At 43.3% G+C, this 16,860-nt stretch overlaps 1 protein-coding gene across 2 annotated transcripts in view; it reads left to right on the top strand.

The window, feature by feature from the left end:
- Positions 1-16,860, top strand: part of MBOAT1 (membrane bound glycerophospholipid O-acyltransferase 1) — a 491,383-nt gene that overhangs the window by 439,270 nt on the left and 35,253 nt on the right. For both annotated transcript variants that reach the window (XM_086965142.1, XM_086965143.1), the window contains 2 exons: positions 6,892-7,024; positions 11,777-11,928. In XM_086965142.1, coding sequence (XP_086821268.1) covers positions 6,892-7,024; positions 11,777-11,928 — 285 coding nt within the window. The remainder of the gene's footprint in view (positions 1-6,891; positions 7,025-11,776; positions 11,929-16,860) is intronic.

The raw sequence follows: 16,860 nt of genomic DNA, 5'->3' as shown, positions 1-16,860 counted from the left end.
TTTAAAATCCCAATCCTTGCAATGTATGTTCCAGGTGCCAGGGGGGCATAGCATAAGCAGCCACAGCACAGCTCGAGTACATTACCCACAGCACAATATGGCCTGCAAATTTGACTGAATTCAATGCTGAAAACATAAAACATACAAAAAACTCATAACCCCAGCCACCCCCCCACCTCCCACTCTAACCTCCCAATCAGGTCGAGACCCAGACCTCCCCACCACCCTCAATGCTCCAGTCATATGGGTGATATCCTCTAGGGGAAGAGGTACAGCAGCGTGTACACGCACCGAAGTGTGGCCGCCGGTACTATATCAATGTCAACCCCGCTAGGCACCAATCCAAGAACATTGTCATCAACATATCCTAGTCCCCCCCCCCGCTGCACCCAAGGAGGCATCCTGTAGGATAGTCAGCCCCATCACCCCCCCACCCTTACATCCAGCATGAGATATCTTGGTTTGAACGATATCAGTGCAGCCAGTTCAGTGAAGGGATGCTAGTCAAAAGGCACTCAGATGGTCATTTATAGTGACTAGACTTAGTCCGCATCATCCAGTCCCGACACCGCCTGTTCTTCTTCTACACGTTTCTCGTGCGGCTTAGTCTTGCAGATGTGTTTCGTGAACTTTAATGCAGATTTTGCGTCTGTGAAAAAGTGTGACTGCTCGTCATGTGTGATCTTCAGTTTCGCCGGGTATAACATGGCGTAAGGCACCGCCGCCTCCCTCAGCAACTTTTTCACCGGCACGAACTCCCGCTGAGCCGATTTTACAGTCGGAGTGTAGTCTGGGAAAAAGGACAATGTATCTCCATTAAACACCACCGGCTCCTTCGCTCTTGCCTCTCGAAGGATAGCGTCTCTCTCTGCATAAAGAAGTAATCGTGGCGACTCGAGGCGCCTCGCTGGCCGCCCTGCTCGCCCGAACCATCCGCGGCGCGCGTCGACCTCTTGTTCTCGAAGGTCAGCTTCACTTGTTTAGGCTCTGACTTGCCCATGGTAGTCAACTGAGCGGGCCCAACAATCCGAGAACACCCGCAGTCCAGCCCGAGAATGGTCCTCAGGTAAGATCTGTAGTACTGCACTCAGGCAGCCTTTTCGTCACCTGAGGCACCACAGTAGGCCTGCCAGACGATCTCCGCAACACAATGTCGCACAAGGCACCTGGGAGGCAATCTCGCCTATCACAATGCCACGGTGCCACTCCTTTTAGCAACGTGCTCAATACTGCCAGGTCACCACAGTCCAGCGTAGCACACGTGCGTCCCCGCTGCAGATCTTCCAGTGCAGGCACTCACGGACAAATATGGGCCATACCACCGCCCCCGGCTGCCTCGAAGCCCCCCTGCAGCGCCTCGCCTGCCCTCGGCCGAACCGACCTGAGAGCGAGACAAGATGGCTGACAGGAAGCACTCCACTGGCCCTGAGAGCTGCCCAGCACACCACCTGCCGCGATGAGCAGCACCGCTCCGGTCCGAACTCCCTGAGGCCCCGCCACGCAGGTCCCGCAAGGCGCCACCTCCCCTAGGGGGCACACCACCCTGCCAGCCCCACGCCACACAGCTCTGGAGGCCAGACCGCCCTCGGTACTTCACTCACCTCGTCAGTGTTTCGCGTGCATAGTACGTCCCTCACAAGGCAGCCATTCTGCTCCGCGCCGTAGCCACGCCCCAAGCAGTGGATACATTTTAACAGGTTTGGGGAAAAGGGTTGTGCTTTTTCTCCATTTGCATTGATCCAAAGAGTTCTCCTTCAATCGAGGAAGCAGGATTGTCTGAATGTGCCAGTGACTCCTTTTTGGGTGGGTCAAGCCTGGGATTAGCAAAGGAGGAACCTTTTTTTATACCTATCAGGTGAGGTTTGCTAATTGAATTAGATGACAAGGGTCCTCTTGTAGCCAATAAAACACCCTGAAGCTTCTTGCTTGAAAGATTCGAGAAGTGGAACCCAGTTTGTAGGCTTTTCAGAGGTGGCTCAAGAACTGGTATTGGAATCTTGGGCACCAGGCACAATAAATAGATATGTTGGTGTTGGAGGAACTGGGTATGTTAGGGCATGGAAATTAATTTGGATCTTGTGGAAGCTTCTACAACAGATTTCATATTTTTATCTCACTTATTTGGAATATGATTGATTATGGGACAATCATTTGTTAAAGGTCAGCAGTAGTGGCTGGTCACAACCTGGTTAATGGGAAATCAACTGGGTAAGATGAATTGATTTGTAGAGTTATGAAAGGTATCGAATTGCAGAGACCACCTTGGCTAAAATATGATTTTCCATAGGATGCCAATTTGATTTTTAATATGTTTGAGAGTTGGCCTCCTAATAGGTACTTATCTTTTTGCCAGTTGCCTGGTTTCTTTCACAAGAGTGGCAGATGTGAAAGAGTTAGATGTAAGTAATCATTTCTACAAACCTGATTGAGTTATGATTCATATAACACAAAGGAGAAAAAACATGTCTTCATTAGTGTTTTATCTGAGATTCAATGAACATCATCACTTGTGAGAAGTATAAAATAATATGAAAGTAGAATTGATGAAGGGTCTAAAGGTTTGTGTTAGGAGAATCTGTAATTCATTAAAGTCACAGAGACTACCATTATCCCTTCCAGCCCAAGATAAGATTGTCCAATACTTTAACTGTAGAAAATATTTTGGGTACAAATATTAACCTTTTTTTTATTGTGGTTTGCAGTGTTTTTTTGCAAGTTTTCATTTTGTTATGGTTATTTTTGAGTACTTTGTTTAAGTTTTGTCACAAATGCATATATGTTGTTTATAGAGTGAAGAAAGGAAGTTCTTTCATGTTCTGGTGTTGGATTATGATTTTTTTTGTTCTGAACTTATAAGGACTATGGTGTTGTCTTTCTGGAAGTTTGAGGTTTGCTGTAAGTTTCTTTAAATTGCTGCAAGGCAATAAAGGACTTGTGCTTATTGCTAGCCTCTGTGTCTTTAGTGACATCTAGATTCTCCTAACACAACCCTATGGTGACTGGAAAGGAAAATGACTCAATAAAAAACGTTTTAAAAAAAATTACACCTCCAAATGTGGTTTTAAAGGATTGTACATTATAAAATATGTTAAGTAAAATGTAAAAACTGTTTGAAAACACATTTTAGGACTAAAATGAACTGAACTGACAATATAGGGCATTGCAGGATTTAGGAGCAGCCTTTTGCTTTTAGGAGGCAGCATTACAGTCATGTCTTCTAAGGTTAACTCCCTATCTCGTCCCTTTTATTTTCCTTTTCTCTTTGCAATAGGAGTTTGGGGAAGAGTGTGAAGCAGCAAGGCTGGGGTTTACAGATAAGAGCCTAAATAAATATGCAGATGTATTAAAATAAGACACAAAGTATTGCTTGTTCAGTTCATAGAAAGATTCTTCTCTTTGTAAAAGGTGCTCTAAAATACAACATAGGTAGAGATACTTAGTATTTATGTCTATTAGGAAAGATGCCACGATGAACTATGTACGTCATGAGCTACAAGTGTTTCGACTCCTGAGTATTCTTGTGGTTGATACAATGAAATTAGAAATATTTTGGAAGCAGTTTGTCACCCTTCTAAATCCAGAAATCTCACTAGTATTGTTTTGCCCTAGAAACAGACCCTGCTGACTTGTTGGTCATTTGTTCAAAGTAATTTACTGCATTAGACATTGGTCTACTGATTTTACAGGTCCTTATCTCGATGGAGAATCATTTGTAGGATGTATGGCAAGGTGACTGACAAGCCATGTAACATGGAATTTGACTACACTAATGATGTATCAGTTAGCCCTGGGGATTGTTGGTTGAGAAATACCAAACATGCCTTTGGTGGAGTCAGTTGCATACTAGTGCAGTACACACAGCGGGTTATCTTCTTGAATCATGACATTATATGATCTCATTCTGAATCACAGCTTCTGCAGACATTTCTGACCAATGTATTTAGCTAAGGAAGTTGTATTCCAAAGTTTCCTGTTGTAGTGTGAATATGTCAAGCTTTGTGTAGACTGTACAGTGTACACAAAAGTCTTCCACTTTGTCTCAATATCTTCCTCCATGAGCAGGAGTTTCATCAGTGTGCCACCCATAGTGCCCAATAATTGCATTTCCACGGTCTGTGAATGGTGGAATGTGTGCCTTTAATTTAATGAGCTGTCTATGGTTGTGGATTAACATTGAACAATGCACTGATGTCCTGGTTGGTACTTGCATTGTTGTTCATATGTTACATTTGGTGTTTTTTAACAGATGGACAAGCCTGATTGATATTTTCCCAACTTTATGCTTTGCTGTTCTGTCAGTTCAGTTCTTCAGTGCCATTAGACAATCCTTGTGACAAGCATTGCTGTTGTCCCTAAAACCACAGAAACCGGATAACCATTGCAAGCCTACTAAATTGCCAAGTATTTCTATTTTAAGCACTAACTTTCAGGGTTGTGAGGGTGAACTATCATGGTTCAGGGTCTGACTTTGAGTTTGGTGGATTAGTTACTCCATCTTACATGTGACAGATATCTTGTCTGCACTATCATGAGTGCCATAGGATAAGATGTACTTGTAGTAAGGCGGATAGGATATCCATCACATTTATTTAAACACCTTTTATTTATGTATATGTAGAGATTCCAACACGGCCAAGGCAGCCCATAACATGAATAAGCAAGTGTAACAAATATACCATATAGATAAGATACAATTGTCTTGCTGTTCTGCCCCCACCCCGATCCACTAGCAGAATGAGAGAAAACAGAAGAAAAAACATCTAAACTGCATAACCCATGATGTTCCACAGTTCAGTTTAATACGGTCTCTTTTCGGCCATGGAATGTCTTAATTTCTTCACCCAGGAGTTGGTGAATCTGATGGATTGGTGCTTATTTGATTCATCTGTATTCCACCCACCTCTTCCATATTTTCAAGTGTTTTAGGAGGCAGCCCACAGCTTCATACACCGCAATCTCCTTTCCCTATTCATCACATTTGTGATGGCGTAACCCTGTCTGCCAAACACTAAATCAGACCCTTAGGCGGCCTATTAGGATGACGGGCGGACAAAGTCCGCCCGTCATCCTAGCGGGGGTTGGGACCGCCCGCCATAAGGGCGGGGGTCCCGGGGGTGGTATTAGGATGTGCCTGCCACATCCTGCATGTTAAGCATTGTGGCGGGCGGTGCTCTAAGCAGCGCCCGCCACAATGCTTAAAAAGCACTTTAACATTTGCATTTACAAAGCGGCTGGCAGGGTGTCTGCCGCTTTGTAAATGCAAATGAAGGTGGGTACCACAGGTACCGCCACGGAAAGGCATTGCCAAAAGCACATCACAATATGGCTGGCAGTGTTGGATAGACAGCGCAACCATATTATTCCTTTTCCGCCCCGGCCGCAAAGCGACCGGGGCGGAAAAGTGGCGGATGGTCTTTCTGTCCGCCGAGGTCCCACTCGCCATACTAATATGGCGGGGGGGGAAACGTGAGTGGATGGCGGGCGGATTGCCCCCGCCATCATATTGGGCTTCTTAGTCTTTGAGAATAATGTGGGCTAAAATGTATAATTTCAGTTAGCACATTTTTCATTTATAATAAATATAATGTCCAGTTAGTGTTGTTTAATAAACTTAAAACGTTATTTATGTTCAGAAGACAACATAGGCCCTAATTACGATGCCAGTCAGACAAGCATTCGACCTGCATTGTGTTGGCATGGAAACCGACCGACTAGTAGTCGGCGGTTCCATCCGACGAATTGGTTGCGACTTCCTACGAGGTGGTTGTAAACATCCATTTTCACAATGCGGCTTGTGTTGTGGGCGGAAAAGGGCTGCTGCACAACCCGCATTAGGTAAATGGATGTTTACAAACATTCATGCACAGTGAGCCAGGCACCATGTGGTGCCTGGCACGTGGGGTATCAATGTTTGGGGAGGCACCTGTGGTGCCCCTCAGGCCTCTTACTGGAGGCCGCGGAGGGATGAAGGTCCTGCTAGGGCCCCCAAAAGTCAGTTTCCAAAAGCCTTTCAATGGCGACTGAAACGTGCATTGTAATCCCTACGGCGGTGTCTGAGCAGGCACCGCCACATGGTAGGGGAATACTTTCTGCTCGCTGCCCCTATGGGTTCCTGGAGCCTGTCGGATTGGCAGCGGTCAGCCCCTCCGTCCACTGCCTCCACTCGCTGCATTATAATGCAGCCGTCGGATTGCATTTAGAGATGTTGGTCGGATCGCAACCGACAGGCCGTCGGTTGCGATCTGACCGATACCCTAATCGGCCCATTAGTAACTTATAAAATTTCAGTTGCAGTGATAGTACACTGAATAAGATTCTGCACACACAGCGTATCTTAGGATAACATTTTTGTGGGAGCTTAGAATCAGCTGAAGTGCAGTGTTTGGTTTCTCTTAAGATTATAAGGTTTGCAGTTCGGTCTTTCCTGGTTGTTGGATCCACAGTGGTTCGATCTGGGAAAAATTGAGTGATTTGCAGTCACTTTATATGACAGACCAGTCGTGGCACATTGTTTTCTCCTGCAGAGGGCTGTTATGGACTTCCATACATAAAAGTGTCATAAGCTCCTCCCTAAATTGCGAACGCCATTTGATGCAGTTCAGCTGGCACTCCTGTAGATGGGGGCAACTACAAAGGAATTTTACGTTGAGACTCTGCTGTCAGAAATATCTGCCCCACCGCCACTAACTGAGGCAAGGGACCCATAAAGAGTACAGACAAAGCAGCCTCATTTGTTGCCAGATATCCCATTACCACCCTACTCTATATTACAATTCTAGAAATCAGAGTGATTGTTAGACTGAACAATATTTGCCATGATTTAAACATTACTGAAAATAGTAACTGGATCTCATAGCAGTTTTGTATTGTACTTATGTTTTGTCTTTGCAGTGTTTGCTATGAAAGAGCATCAAGGTACCCCACAGTCTTAACATTCATCCTGTCTGCTTTCTGGCATGGTGTATATCCTGGATATTTTTTTACTTTTATAACTGCCATCCCCGTCATACTGGCTGCTAAAAAGGTATGTATTTCCATGAGGCTGTGTTGGAATGTGAACTGTACTTGCACTTTTGTTTTCCCTATCCAATGTATTCTTTGTATACCTTTCCCCACAGTTTGGTTATTCTAGTTTCATTTCCAGGTGTTAACAATTCTCGTGATGAGCAGTCTTTCAAGACTCGCTGTTTCAGTACGATTGATTTTGGATGACTCGATTTGCAGGAAGTAACTTTAAGAGAATGATGCCAATATTTGTTGTTTTGGAAAGACCTTAAAAATGTTCCTCTAGGAGGTAATCAATGATGACTAATCTGCTGTCATATTCCTATCAATATTGACGCAATCTCTCACATACCTATGAAATTAAATGTTTGTGTACTAGACAAATGACTTGCTTAAAAATCTTAAAATCAATTACAAGCCCAAGTGTACAAAAAGACCTCCTTAAACTGAATGCCCGTCGACCATTGATCTACCAAACTTCTATTAAAACAAATTGTGAATGTGCAAGACCTACTGCACGAAGAAAACTTCATAAACATAAATCCTGATTACAGCTATGAAGCTAATTCTGTTTTGGATGCAAACTTCTGTTTCTGCCCAATAAAGAATTGGGAATAGAGAGTTGGCTAATGAGGTAAGTAGTGTGGTTGGCCGTACAAAGGGTTATGTGGAATGCCCGTCCATAGCTAGGAGATGTTAGCAGAACCAAAGTTGTGGATCTGGATTGTGGGAGGATCAGCAAAGTCTTTCCATTCCATACCCGGCCAAATACCATGCATAATGCGGATTGACTGCTTTGGAGGTTGGGAGCAGGGCCTGGCTATAAGCCATACCATGCGGCCAGCCCAGCAAGGCCTTGTGGAGCATGTGTTTGCCATACAGTCGGTTGGGTGAAGGGTATGGACACAGGGCTTGGCAGCTAGCCAGACCTTACGACCAAAGCCAATTCAAAGGGGTTGACCACATGGGAACTTGTTGCAGGCTTTGCGGCCAAAACCCCTCTGCACTGTAGAATATAAAAACAAATTAATTGGATATAGTATATCATCAAAAATTGTAAAACAAATCACTAAAAAATAGTTAAGGATCAGTTATGGTTCTTTTCCCTCATAAAACATTAGCTTATGCTTAGGAAAACCTCAGAGGTTCCCTCAAGAAGATTGTTAATGTGACGTTATGACCATGGAAGTAAATAAAAAAGCAACTGATATTGCTCAGTTATAGTTAGCTGTTCAAACCATAACTCATGCACTGCTCAGACTCTCACACATGACAGAAATTATGACATTTTAGAGAACATAATTGATGCTATCACCAATTACATCATACAATATCAACAATGACATAATTAATAACATAAATATAATGGACTTTTATGATTTCAGAAAACCGTTGCACAATGACATAAATGCAAATATGAAAAAAATAATTTTGAAGGCACAATTTAAGAGGTCTCATTCTCTCACACTGTCCACTAGCACCAATATGTGTGCAACTGTGGGTCCAATTTACAAAGGTACACTGAAACTCTACGACTTTCGGTATTCACAAAGAGTATTTACCTGCGGTACACAGTTCCGTTGCTGACCTTGAGGCTCTTCAGTTAGTTCAGTTGGTGCTGCAGCCCACTCATGTAGGCGGTCATATCTTAGACCCTTTTTTCACTAATTTAGCGGAAGCTAGCATTTCCACTCCTTCTCCTTTGGCCTGGACTGACCACTATTTGGTGTGTATCCAGTGCCCATTGTATGAGCCGCACCGTAAGCCCTCGGTTCGTTCCATCCCTAGACGGCGTTGGAATAAATTAAAACTTGAGGATTTTTTCCTTCTTTTATCCACTGACCCGTTAGGCCCAGTTGAAACTGTGGATGAGGGCTATGACCGCTTCTGTGAGTGGGTCACTAGGGCCCTTGACTCTCTCATTCCGATAGTGTCATGTAAATGTGGGTCTAGGGACCCGAGCCCTTGGTACAATGACTCGCTGCGGGTGCTTAAAAGCACCTGTAGACGTGCCGAGCGGGTTTGGCGCAAAGCTTATGACAGCGATAAAAAAGATTTATATTTGGCCGCTGTAAAACTTTACCATCGAGCCGTTTGTAGAACCCGCGCGGCTTATTATGCCCTACAATTTCGTACCAGCACTAACCCCTCCAAAACTATTTTTAAGGCCCTGAAAGACCTTATAGCTAAAAAGGTGGTTGCGACTCATCAGGGTTCTATTTCACATTGTGAAACTTTGGCGGCTTTCTTCCTGGAAAAGGTTCATGCCATTTATAGAGCCTTTAACACGGTCGTACCTTCTATCGGTAGACCCCTTAAGCCCCTAACTCTGGATGTCCTACATTCCTTCCCGAGTTTAACACCGGAAAGCTTTGGTAAGCTGGCCCAGCAGGTCAAGTCTGGGTCTCCGGCGGACGCCTTACGGAGGGCTTTGTTCAGAGACCTACCATCCTACGGTCTCTCGCCGGTTTGCTCTTTCATTAACACCTCATTAGCATCCGGCATGGTTCCAGTGAAGTGGAAACAGGCGGTGGTCATGCCCATCCTTAAGAAACCAACTTTGGATGCTGGTAAACCTTAGAACTACCGCCCAATCTCACTCCTTCCGTGGCCTGCTAAAGTAGCAGAGGCGCATGTCAACTCTGTCCTCTCGGACCATCTTCTACAGGCCAACATCTTAGACAGTACGCAGAATGGTTTTCGGGCAGGGCATAGCACGGAGACAGCTCTACTTTATATGGTGGAGCATTTGCGCTCCGTGCTCGATGCGGGTCAAACGGCGGCGCTGGTGCTTTTAGATCTGAGCGCCGCCTTTGACACCGTGTCCCATCCGATCCTTCTGCTACGTCTGGAGGAAGCTGGTGTTACCGGCCCTGCACTCCAGTGGTTCCGTTCCTTCCTTTCCAACCGTTCTTTTTGCGTCGCCGTCCCACCGCATCAGTCCAAATTCAATCCTCTGGATCTGGGGGTCCCCCAAGGCTCCTCGCTGAGCCCCACGTTATTCAATCTATACGTGAGACCGCTGGCTGAGGTTGTCAGGCATTGGGGTATGACCATGGTGTCATATGCAGACGACACCCAGTTAGCGGTTACGATCAGCGGGGATGCGGATGTGGATTCCCCTAGATTCCAGAAAGGACTCCGGGCGGTCGCCAGCTGGATGACTACCAACTGCCTCCAGCTGAACGCAAGTAAGACGGAAATTATGATCTTTGGCAAGCATACGGAACTCTGGGGGGACAGGTGGTGGCCTTCGGATCTGGGTCCTATGCCTACTCCGGTCACTGAGTTAAAAAATCTTGGGGTGTGGCTCGACCCAACTCTTACCTTCGATTGCCATACTAAGCGCACAGCTGCCTGCTGCTTTGGCATTTTGCGTGGATTACGGCATATATTAAAATTCTTTGATGCTACCACCAGGCAACTTGTGATTCAGGCAACAGTGATTTCTCGGCTTGATTATGCCAGCTCCCTTTTAGTGGGATTAAATCAGGCCGAAATCACCCGCCTGCAGCGGGTACAGAATGCAGCGGCAAGAGCTGTGGTGGGCCTGCCTAGATTTTGTTCCACAACTAATACCTTGTGCACGCTTCACTGGCTACCGATTGCGCAGATGATCCAATTTAAGGTCCTCTGTGTTGCCTACAAGATCCTCAAGGGATCCCCTGCCTTGATTCTCTCCAACCTTTTGTCCCGCTATGTACCGGCCCGTGCCTTAAGATCCTCGGACCTGGAACTTGCTGTTGTTCCCCGTTTCAAGCGCTGTCGGGCTGGCGGCCGGTCTTTTCAAGTACGCGCCGCAGTGTTGTGGAATGCCCTTCCCCTTGAGATTCGTGCCCTTAGGGACTTACTCTCTTTTCGTCGAGCGGTAAAAACTTTTTTGTTTCCTTAGTTTCTTTCTTTGGCTCCGTGTTGTTCTGTTGTGTTGTGTTGCTACCTGTCAGGCGCCAGGACGCTCCTTTGCTGGAGCATCTGTGCGCATAATAAATGCGTTTAACATAACATAACATAACATAAAGTTAGACTTTTATCTCAGTTAAACTTATGTTTTGGTCTTAAGTTTAACTGAGATCAAAAAGTTAAACTTAAGACGAAAACTTAAGTTTAACTGGGACAAAAGTCTAACTTTACTACTCGCAAATGCCCTTTGTGAATACTGAAAGTCGTAAAGTTATACTTTTATCTCAGTTTACCTTTGTGAATCAGGCCCTGTGTTTTGGCATACACAAAATGTGGTAATTAATGGCGTACATTGTTTTGACTTTCACCCACACCCATCCCAAGCAGAGAGGTTGAGATAATATTGTAACTAGGCTACAATAGTTTTCTCCATGATTTTAGAATAATATGAGGAGCCTCATGGTTGACTATTAGTTGTAAGTGTCTGGTGGTTCCAGTGAAGGTGTTTTCATTAGAACAGTTACAATATTTAACTTGAAGCCTGAAGTGGAGTAATTCCTTCTTCAGTCATTAATTGTTCATACACTGAATTGGAGGAGCAAATACAAGGGCATGCCTTTTTAGTAACCCCTTTAGTACCAAGGCAACAGTTGAAGTTGATGAGGATTTATTGGCGTTGCAGATTTTGGGATGAATGCAGGGAAATATGTTCTAAGGAAAATTATGACTTGTGTAAGTTAAGGGATGACACACTTGACAGGATTTTCCTCCACGCACACACCTAAACACACATACTTACACACACAATGCACAGAGAAACACATACTCATATTGCAAATGTGATGGCTTGCTTTTATCTCTTGATTTATAGATAAGAAACAATTTCAGGCCCTACTTCATTTCTTCAAGAACTCGCAAGGTTTTCTATGACATCATCACATGGATTGTCACTCAACTGGCTGTTTGCTACACTGTTACACCCTTTACCATTCTGGCAGTGAAGCCATGCATTAAGTACTATAGGTAAGTTTGTACTTTAAAATATGCCACAATTTTATTTGCTGTTTTGTTTCCTTTAAGTTCTCTCCATATTAGTTTTTTTGAGACCATATTCAAATTGTGAAAACACATAATTATATAAAACGTCATCTGGAATATGGTTGCTCCTGAGATGAGACCCTCCAAACATATTTTATATTAAGGCACCTGCTGATTAGAGTGGTGGTTCTAACAAAAATGCAGCTACATTTAATTGTACAGATGTCAAAGTGATGTCTGCAGTTATGCTGATTTATTAGCAACGTGCTGTGATTGCTCAGTTTTAGCTTTCTACATATATTCATGATATTCTGTTAATGACAACATTTTTCTCTGGGGTACAAGTTCTTAGGTATATGCAATCACTGCTTGTTAGTTACAGAACTGAGAGCTTGAGAGTGATGGTCACAAATACTCTGTAACATTAGTGTCAGACCGTGTTGGCTAATTGTTTCAACTCGAGTATCCTGTATCTAATCTTTTGTGAAGCAGGAATGCCATTAAGCACAGCCATGGACACCAAAAAGGGGTTAGGCCCAATTGACAGGACCCAGGAAGGGCCTTTTTTTACATTAAGTTAAGCAAAAAATACCTGGAGTTCTATTTGTTTATTTTTCAAGAAACCACACTATATGCTTTTAGCGGTTTGGGTTATTTATTTAACCCTCAGCCACAGCCACAGCCAGGCATAAAAATCTACTATTGTTAAGTAGCCTGGCAAACATATTGTTCAAACCGACTTCAGGTTTCCCTAGTTCTCTTTCTTTGATCCAGTCCCTGGTGTCACTTATTATCCTAAATGTATTTATCCACCTCATTTCATGCAGTTAATTTCTAAGTTAGACTTAACAGCACTGCTGTCACCTTACCTTATGTGACCACCAGAAAAAGAGATTTAGGAAGCAGTACTGAGTGAGGGCCTTTGTCCTCGTCCACACGTAGAACCTTTTCTCTGTGAGCTTTTGATTGGACACACGGTGTCTGCTTCTGCTGAAAAAGAGTGCCTGTATTGCAGTTTTTGCTTTGGGTGAAAGCTTGAGCTCAATAATGCAGATCTACTTCATTTATGGTTACAAGTCAGTGATCATGGCTTTAGTCCCGAGTGTTTCATTTAGGAAAGTTATGTCAGATTCCATATGTTTGATGTGACTTGTTTATTCTGAAAACCAGTTTTTTTTAGCTCCCAGAGGAGGCAGGTTTGAGTGGCAAAATTAAAAGTGCTTACACAATTAACACAACAGACTACAAAAAAGTAGAGATACATACAAAGATCTATGTTTGCCTTGAACTTTATTGAAAACTAGGCAGAATAAAATACTGCTCTTGATAGTGGAAAGTTTGGCGGACACAAAATGAATTTTTGTTTCCGGTTGATCTGCCCACTCATAAACACAGTCCAAAATGATGGGCTTATATTCTGAAATTCGTGTGAATGAGGGACTATTTCCTTAAGGAGAAATCCTTACAAAGCTGTGCATAATGAAAGAAGCAAATGAATGGCATTTTCCAGTTGGCTTAATATTTCATAAACACTATTCATAATAATAAAATTGGTTGTGGTAAATTAGCATGAGGAGGGCCTGCACCAGACAAGCTGGTATCTTTTATGTCAGTGTAGCGACTCACAGGCACATGCATCAAAGGTTTTTGCGAGCGCAAACAGTGCGATTCGCAAAAATTGGCCTTTTGCGATCGCAAATTGCCTTTACGCATGCACGAAGGTGTTTGGCAAGCGCAATTGAAGAATTCGCAATTTTTTGCGAGTTCCTGAATTGCGATTATAAATTACAGTGAAATCAAACTGTTCTGTAATTTGAAAAAACTTTGAAAAATGCAATAAAATCCATTTTTCAAAGTTTCAGGATACACACACACACATGCCTTGGGGCATGTGTGTGCGCAACATGGGTGCACATCACAATTTCAGGGGTGCAATAGGGTGTCCTTTTGACACCTTTGCACCCTTGAAATTGAATGCGCAATTTGCGAGCACATTTTGGTACTCGCAAATTGCACTTGCCATTTCCCTCTCATTCCTATGGGCCTGTAGGCCCATAAGAATGAATGGGAAGCCATTCCTTAATTCCGACTCGCAATTTGCAAGTCACAATCAAGGAATGTTTAAAAATCGCTATTTTATTAGTGATTTTTACATGCATAGGCTTTTGAGAGTCCCTAATTGAGATTCCTTAATAATCGCAATTAAGGACTCACAAAAGCATTTCCCTATATGCGGAAAGATGTTTATGAAAGTGGATTATTGTCAGACACTGGTGTGAGCAGTTCAGTATCGAGAAATGCTACTGAACCAAAAGCCTTTGTTGAACAGCATTCAGCACATTACTAGGCCTTGTCGTGAAATTCCTCTCCACTCGTGGAGTTTGCAGAGTTTTTCCCACTCTGCGCAGCACGCAGAGTTCCGAAAACTTCCATCTGTATAGCGGGGTCGAATTTTTCATCGCTGACGCTTGCCAACGTTAAGTTGGTGGGTGCGAGCGAGGAAAATCTTACTCCAGACGACCTCCTGGTGGGATTTGTCAAAGCGGGCCTTCGTGAAAGGTTGCTACCGCCCGTGTTGAGAAACTTACATTCGCATTGAGGAAGCTTCTGCGCTCGAGTAGAAGATCTACTCGAGCCACAGAAAGAAACTGCACCTGGTGACATTTATGCTGATTTTCCACTGAGGGACAAATTACACGGTTGTAAAAATCAGCGCAAACGGCCCGACCTAACGCATTATGCTGCTTGTGGAACTCCGCATAGCGTGGCAGACTTTTTTGGTCACTTCGCATAGTTCCGCTTAACTCCACGAAGTCCGCCCAAGCTTACGCATTACCATGGCAAATCATGTTCTCTGCATGTACATAGGTGGGTAGAAGACAGGGGCCACTACCCAAGCAAAGTAGGGAAATTGCTGGCCTGGTCCAGTTTACTTTATTGTATGCCAAAGTGACTAGCTGCACAATGAAAAGCATTAGCAGGAATGGGTTAATGTCTAACCTTGTTGAGAGTGGTTAAGAGTGATAAAATCTCACTTTACCAAAAGAACTCAGCAAGCATTGGCAAAGTGGCCCAACGGCTAGAGCAGTCGCCCTTAAAGCTGGGGAACTGAGTTCAAGCCTTGACAGGGAAGCTCAACATCCTGTGATTCAGGGCAAATCACCTAATCTCCCCGTGCTTAACAAAAATTCATGTGTCCTCTGTAACGCAACTGGTGCTCATGGAAAGTGCTCTGATACCATCGGGTCTAGTTCACGCTATATAAAACTAAAAATAAAATAAGTGTTGCCTATATCTGTAGCAATATTTATTGTGTCAATTATGTAAAATTGGTACAATTACCTACAGGAGTGAAAACAAAGATAGATAACAATGTAGAGTCTACGCAAAGCCAAAGAGAGAGCTGATGAGAAATATACTGCAAGATGAAGAACAGATTCCTGGCAGTATGCAAAGCGAGGAGTGGAGCAATTAAAAACCTTTCAATTTATATTACAGATAAATACAGATACATAAAAGAATTAAACAACAAAGCGACAATAAGTAGCAATGTGCAGTCTGCTCAAAGCCAACTAAATATCTGATTAGAGACAAAAATGCAACATACAAAAACAAATTCCTGACCATGACAAGACGATAGAATGGGGCAATCAAAACTGTCATCCAACAAATGGCTAGAATTTGTTAAAAGATTAAAACAATAAAGCAGCACCACATACAGAGCTAGGCAAAGATACCAGTATGTAAGCTACTCAAAGCCAAGGGGTGAGTTAGATACCAATAAGATGCAACATGCCAAATAGGGTTTCTGGTGAGGCACAAGGTAAGAGAGTGGAACAGGTGGAACTGTCTGCTTATATACCAATAGATTGGCGCTTCCGTGCTCAAACAACAGCTACTACTGCTTTTCTTCTCAATTCAATGGCAGTGAATATTATATTAACATAGTTGCCAAAGCATGCCAAATTCATGAGGATGAAGTTTGTTATGGAAAAATAGAAGTCATCTTTGCAAATAGCGATCCCATTCTTTTAAAACATTGGTTTTACTAAAGTGTGTTCTGCGGCTAAGAATTCTGGACAGGCGCAGACTATGTGTAGCTTGGGTTCTCTCCTATAATCACAAAATCTACAAGCACTTGTACTAAATGTAAGTGACACATTAGTGTGGAATTCATTTTTTGGGAGTGTCATGAGTCTCGCTCGAAGAATACAGAGCCTCTTTACCCTACTTAATGCTGCCTTTTAAAGATGTTTACATTTTCGTACCTTCATATGATTTTACAATTGGGGCAACATGGGTGATTGCTTGAAGAGTATTTAGCGCAGCCATCCTTAAGGGAGACAAAGTCTGTTTCTTCAAAATGATTTTTATACCTGAGTCGGAGACTGTAGCGGGAGCTAGGATATCCATGTTGATATTTAGATCTTTGGCCACCATTCGTTGGTGCTGGGACTATGGAATATCCAGTTTCGTGAAAATCTCCTGAAGGACCTCCTTTAAAGAGTCTGGTTTGGCTTGCTGAATTGAGTAATAATATTTAAGGAACAATGCCTTCAGAGAACGGAAAGATAACACGGGTAAAATGTTATTCGAAATTGGTAACAAATCATGTCCTACAATGGGCAGAAGAATTTCAAATAAGAGGAATCGATGTCGATCCTTTTATTCCGGTTAAAATAGAAAGTCATAAATACCAAAAAATGTTAACCTATCAGGGTATAAAATCTGGTCCTTCAGATGGTCTCTGTGTAGGGACCGAAGAGTTAAAAATACGGATATCAAAAAATGAGCGACAGGTGATAGTAAATAATCCGCTACCCATTAAACAAACTAGGGTAAAGGATACCGATCTGGAGTGGAGTTGGTTGCCCGCTGTTTTATCAGATAAATCTGGTTTTGCATCTAGAATGAATT

The sequence above is a fragment of the Lissotriton vulgaris genome, chromosome 4_1 (genome assembly GCF_964263255.1).
Source record: "Lissotriton vulgaris chromosome 4_1, aLisVul1.2, whole genome shotgun sequence".
In the NCBI taxonomy this organism is placed as follows: Eukaryota; Metazoa; Chordata; class Amphibia; order Caudata; family Salamandridae; genus Lissotriton; species Lissotriton vulgaris.
The sequence above is the reverse complement of the archived record's forward strand: the minus strand, read 5'-3'. Positions and strand labels throughout refer to the sequence as shown.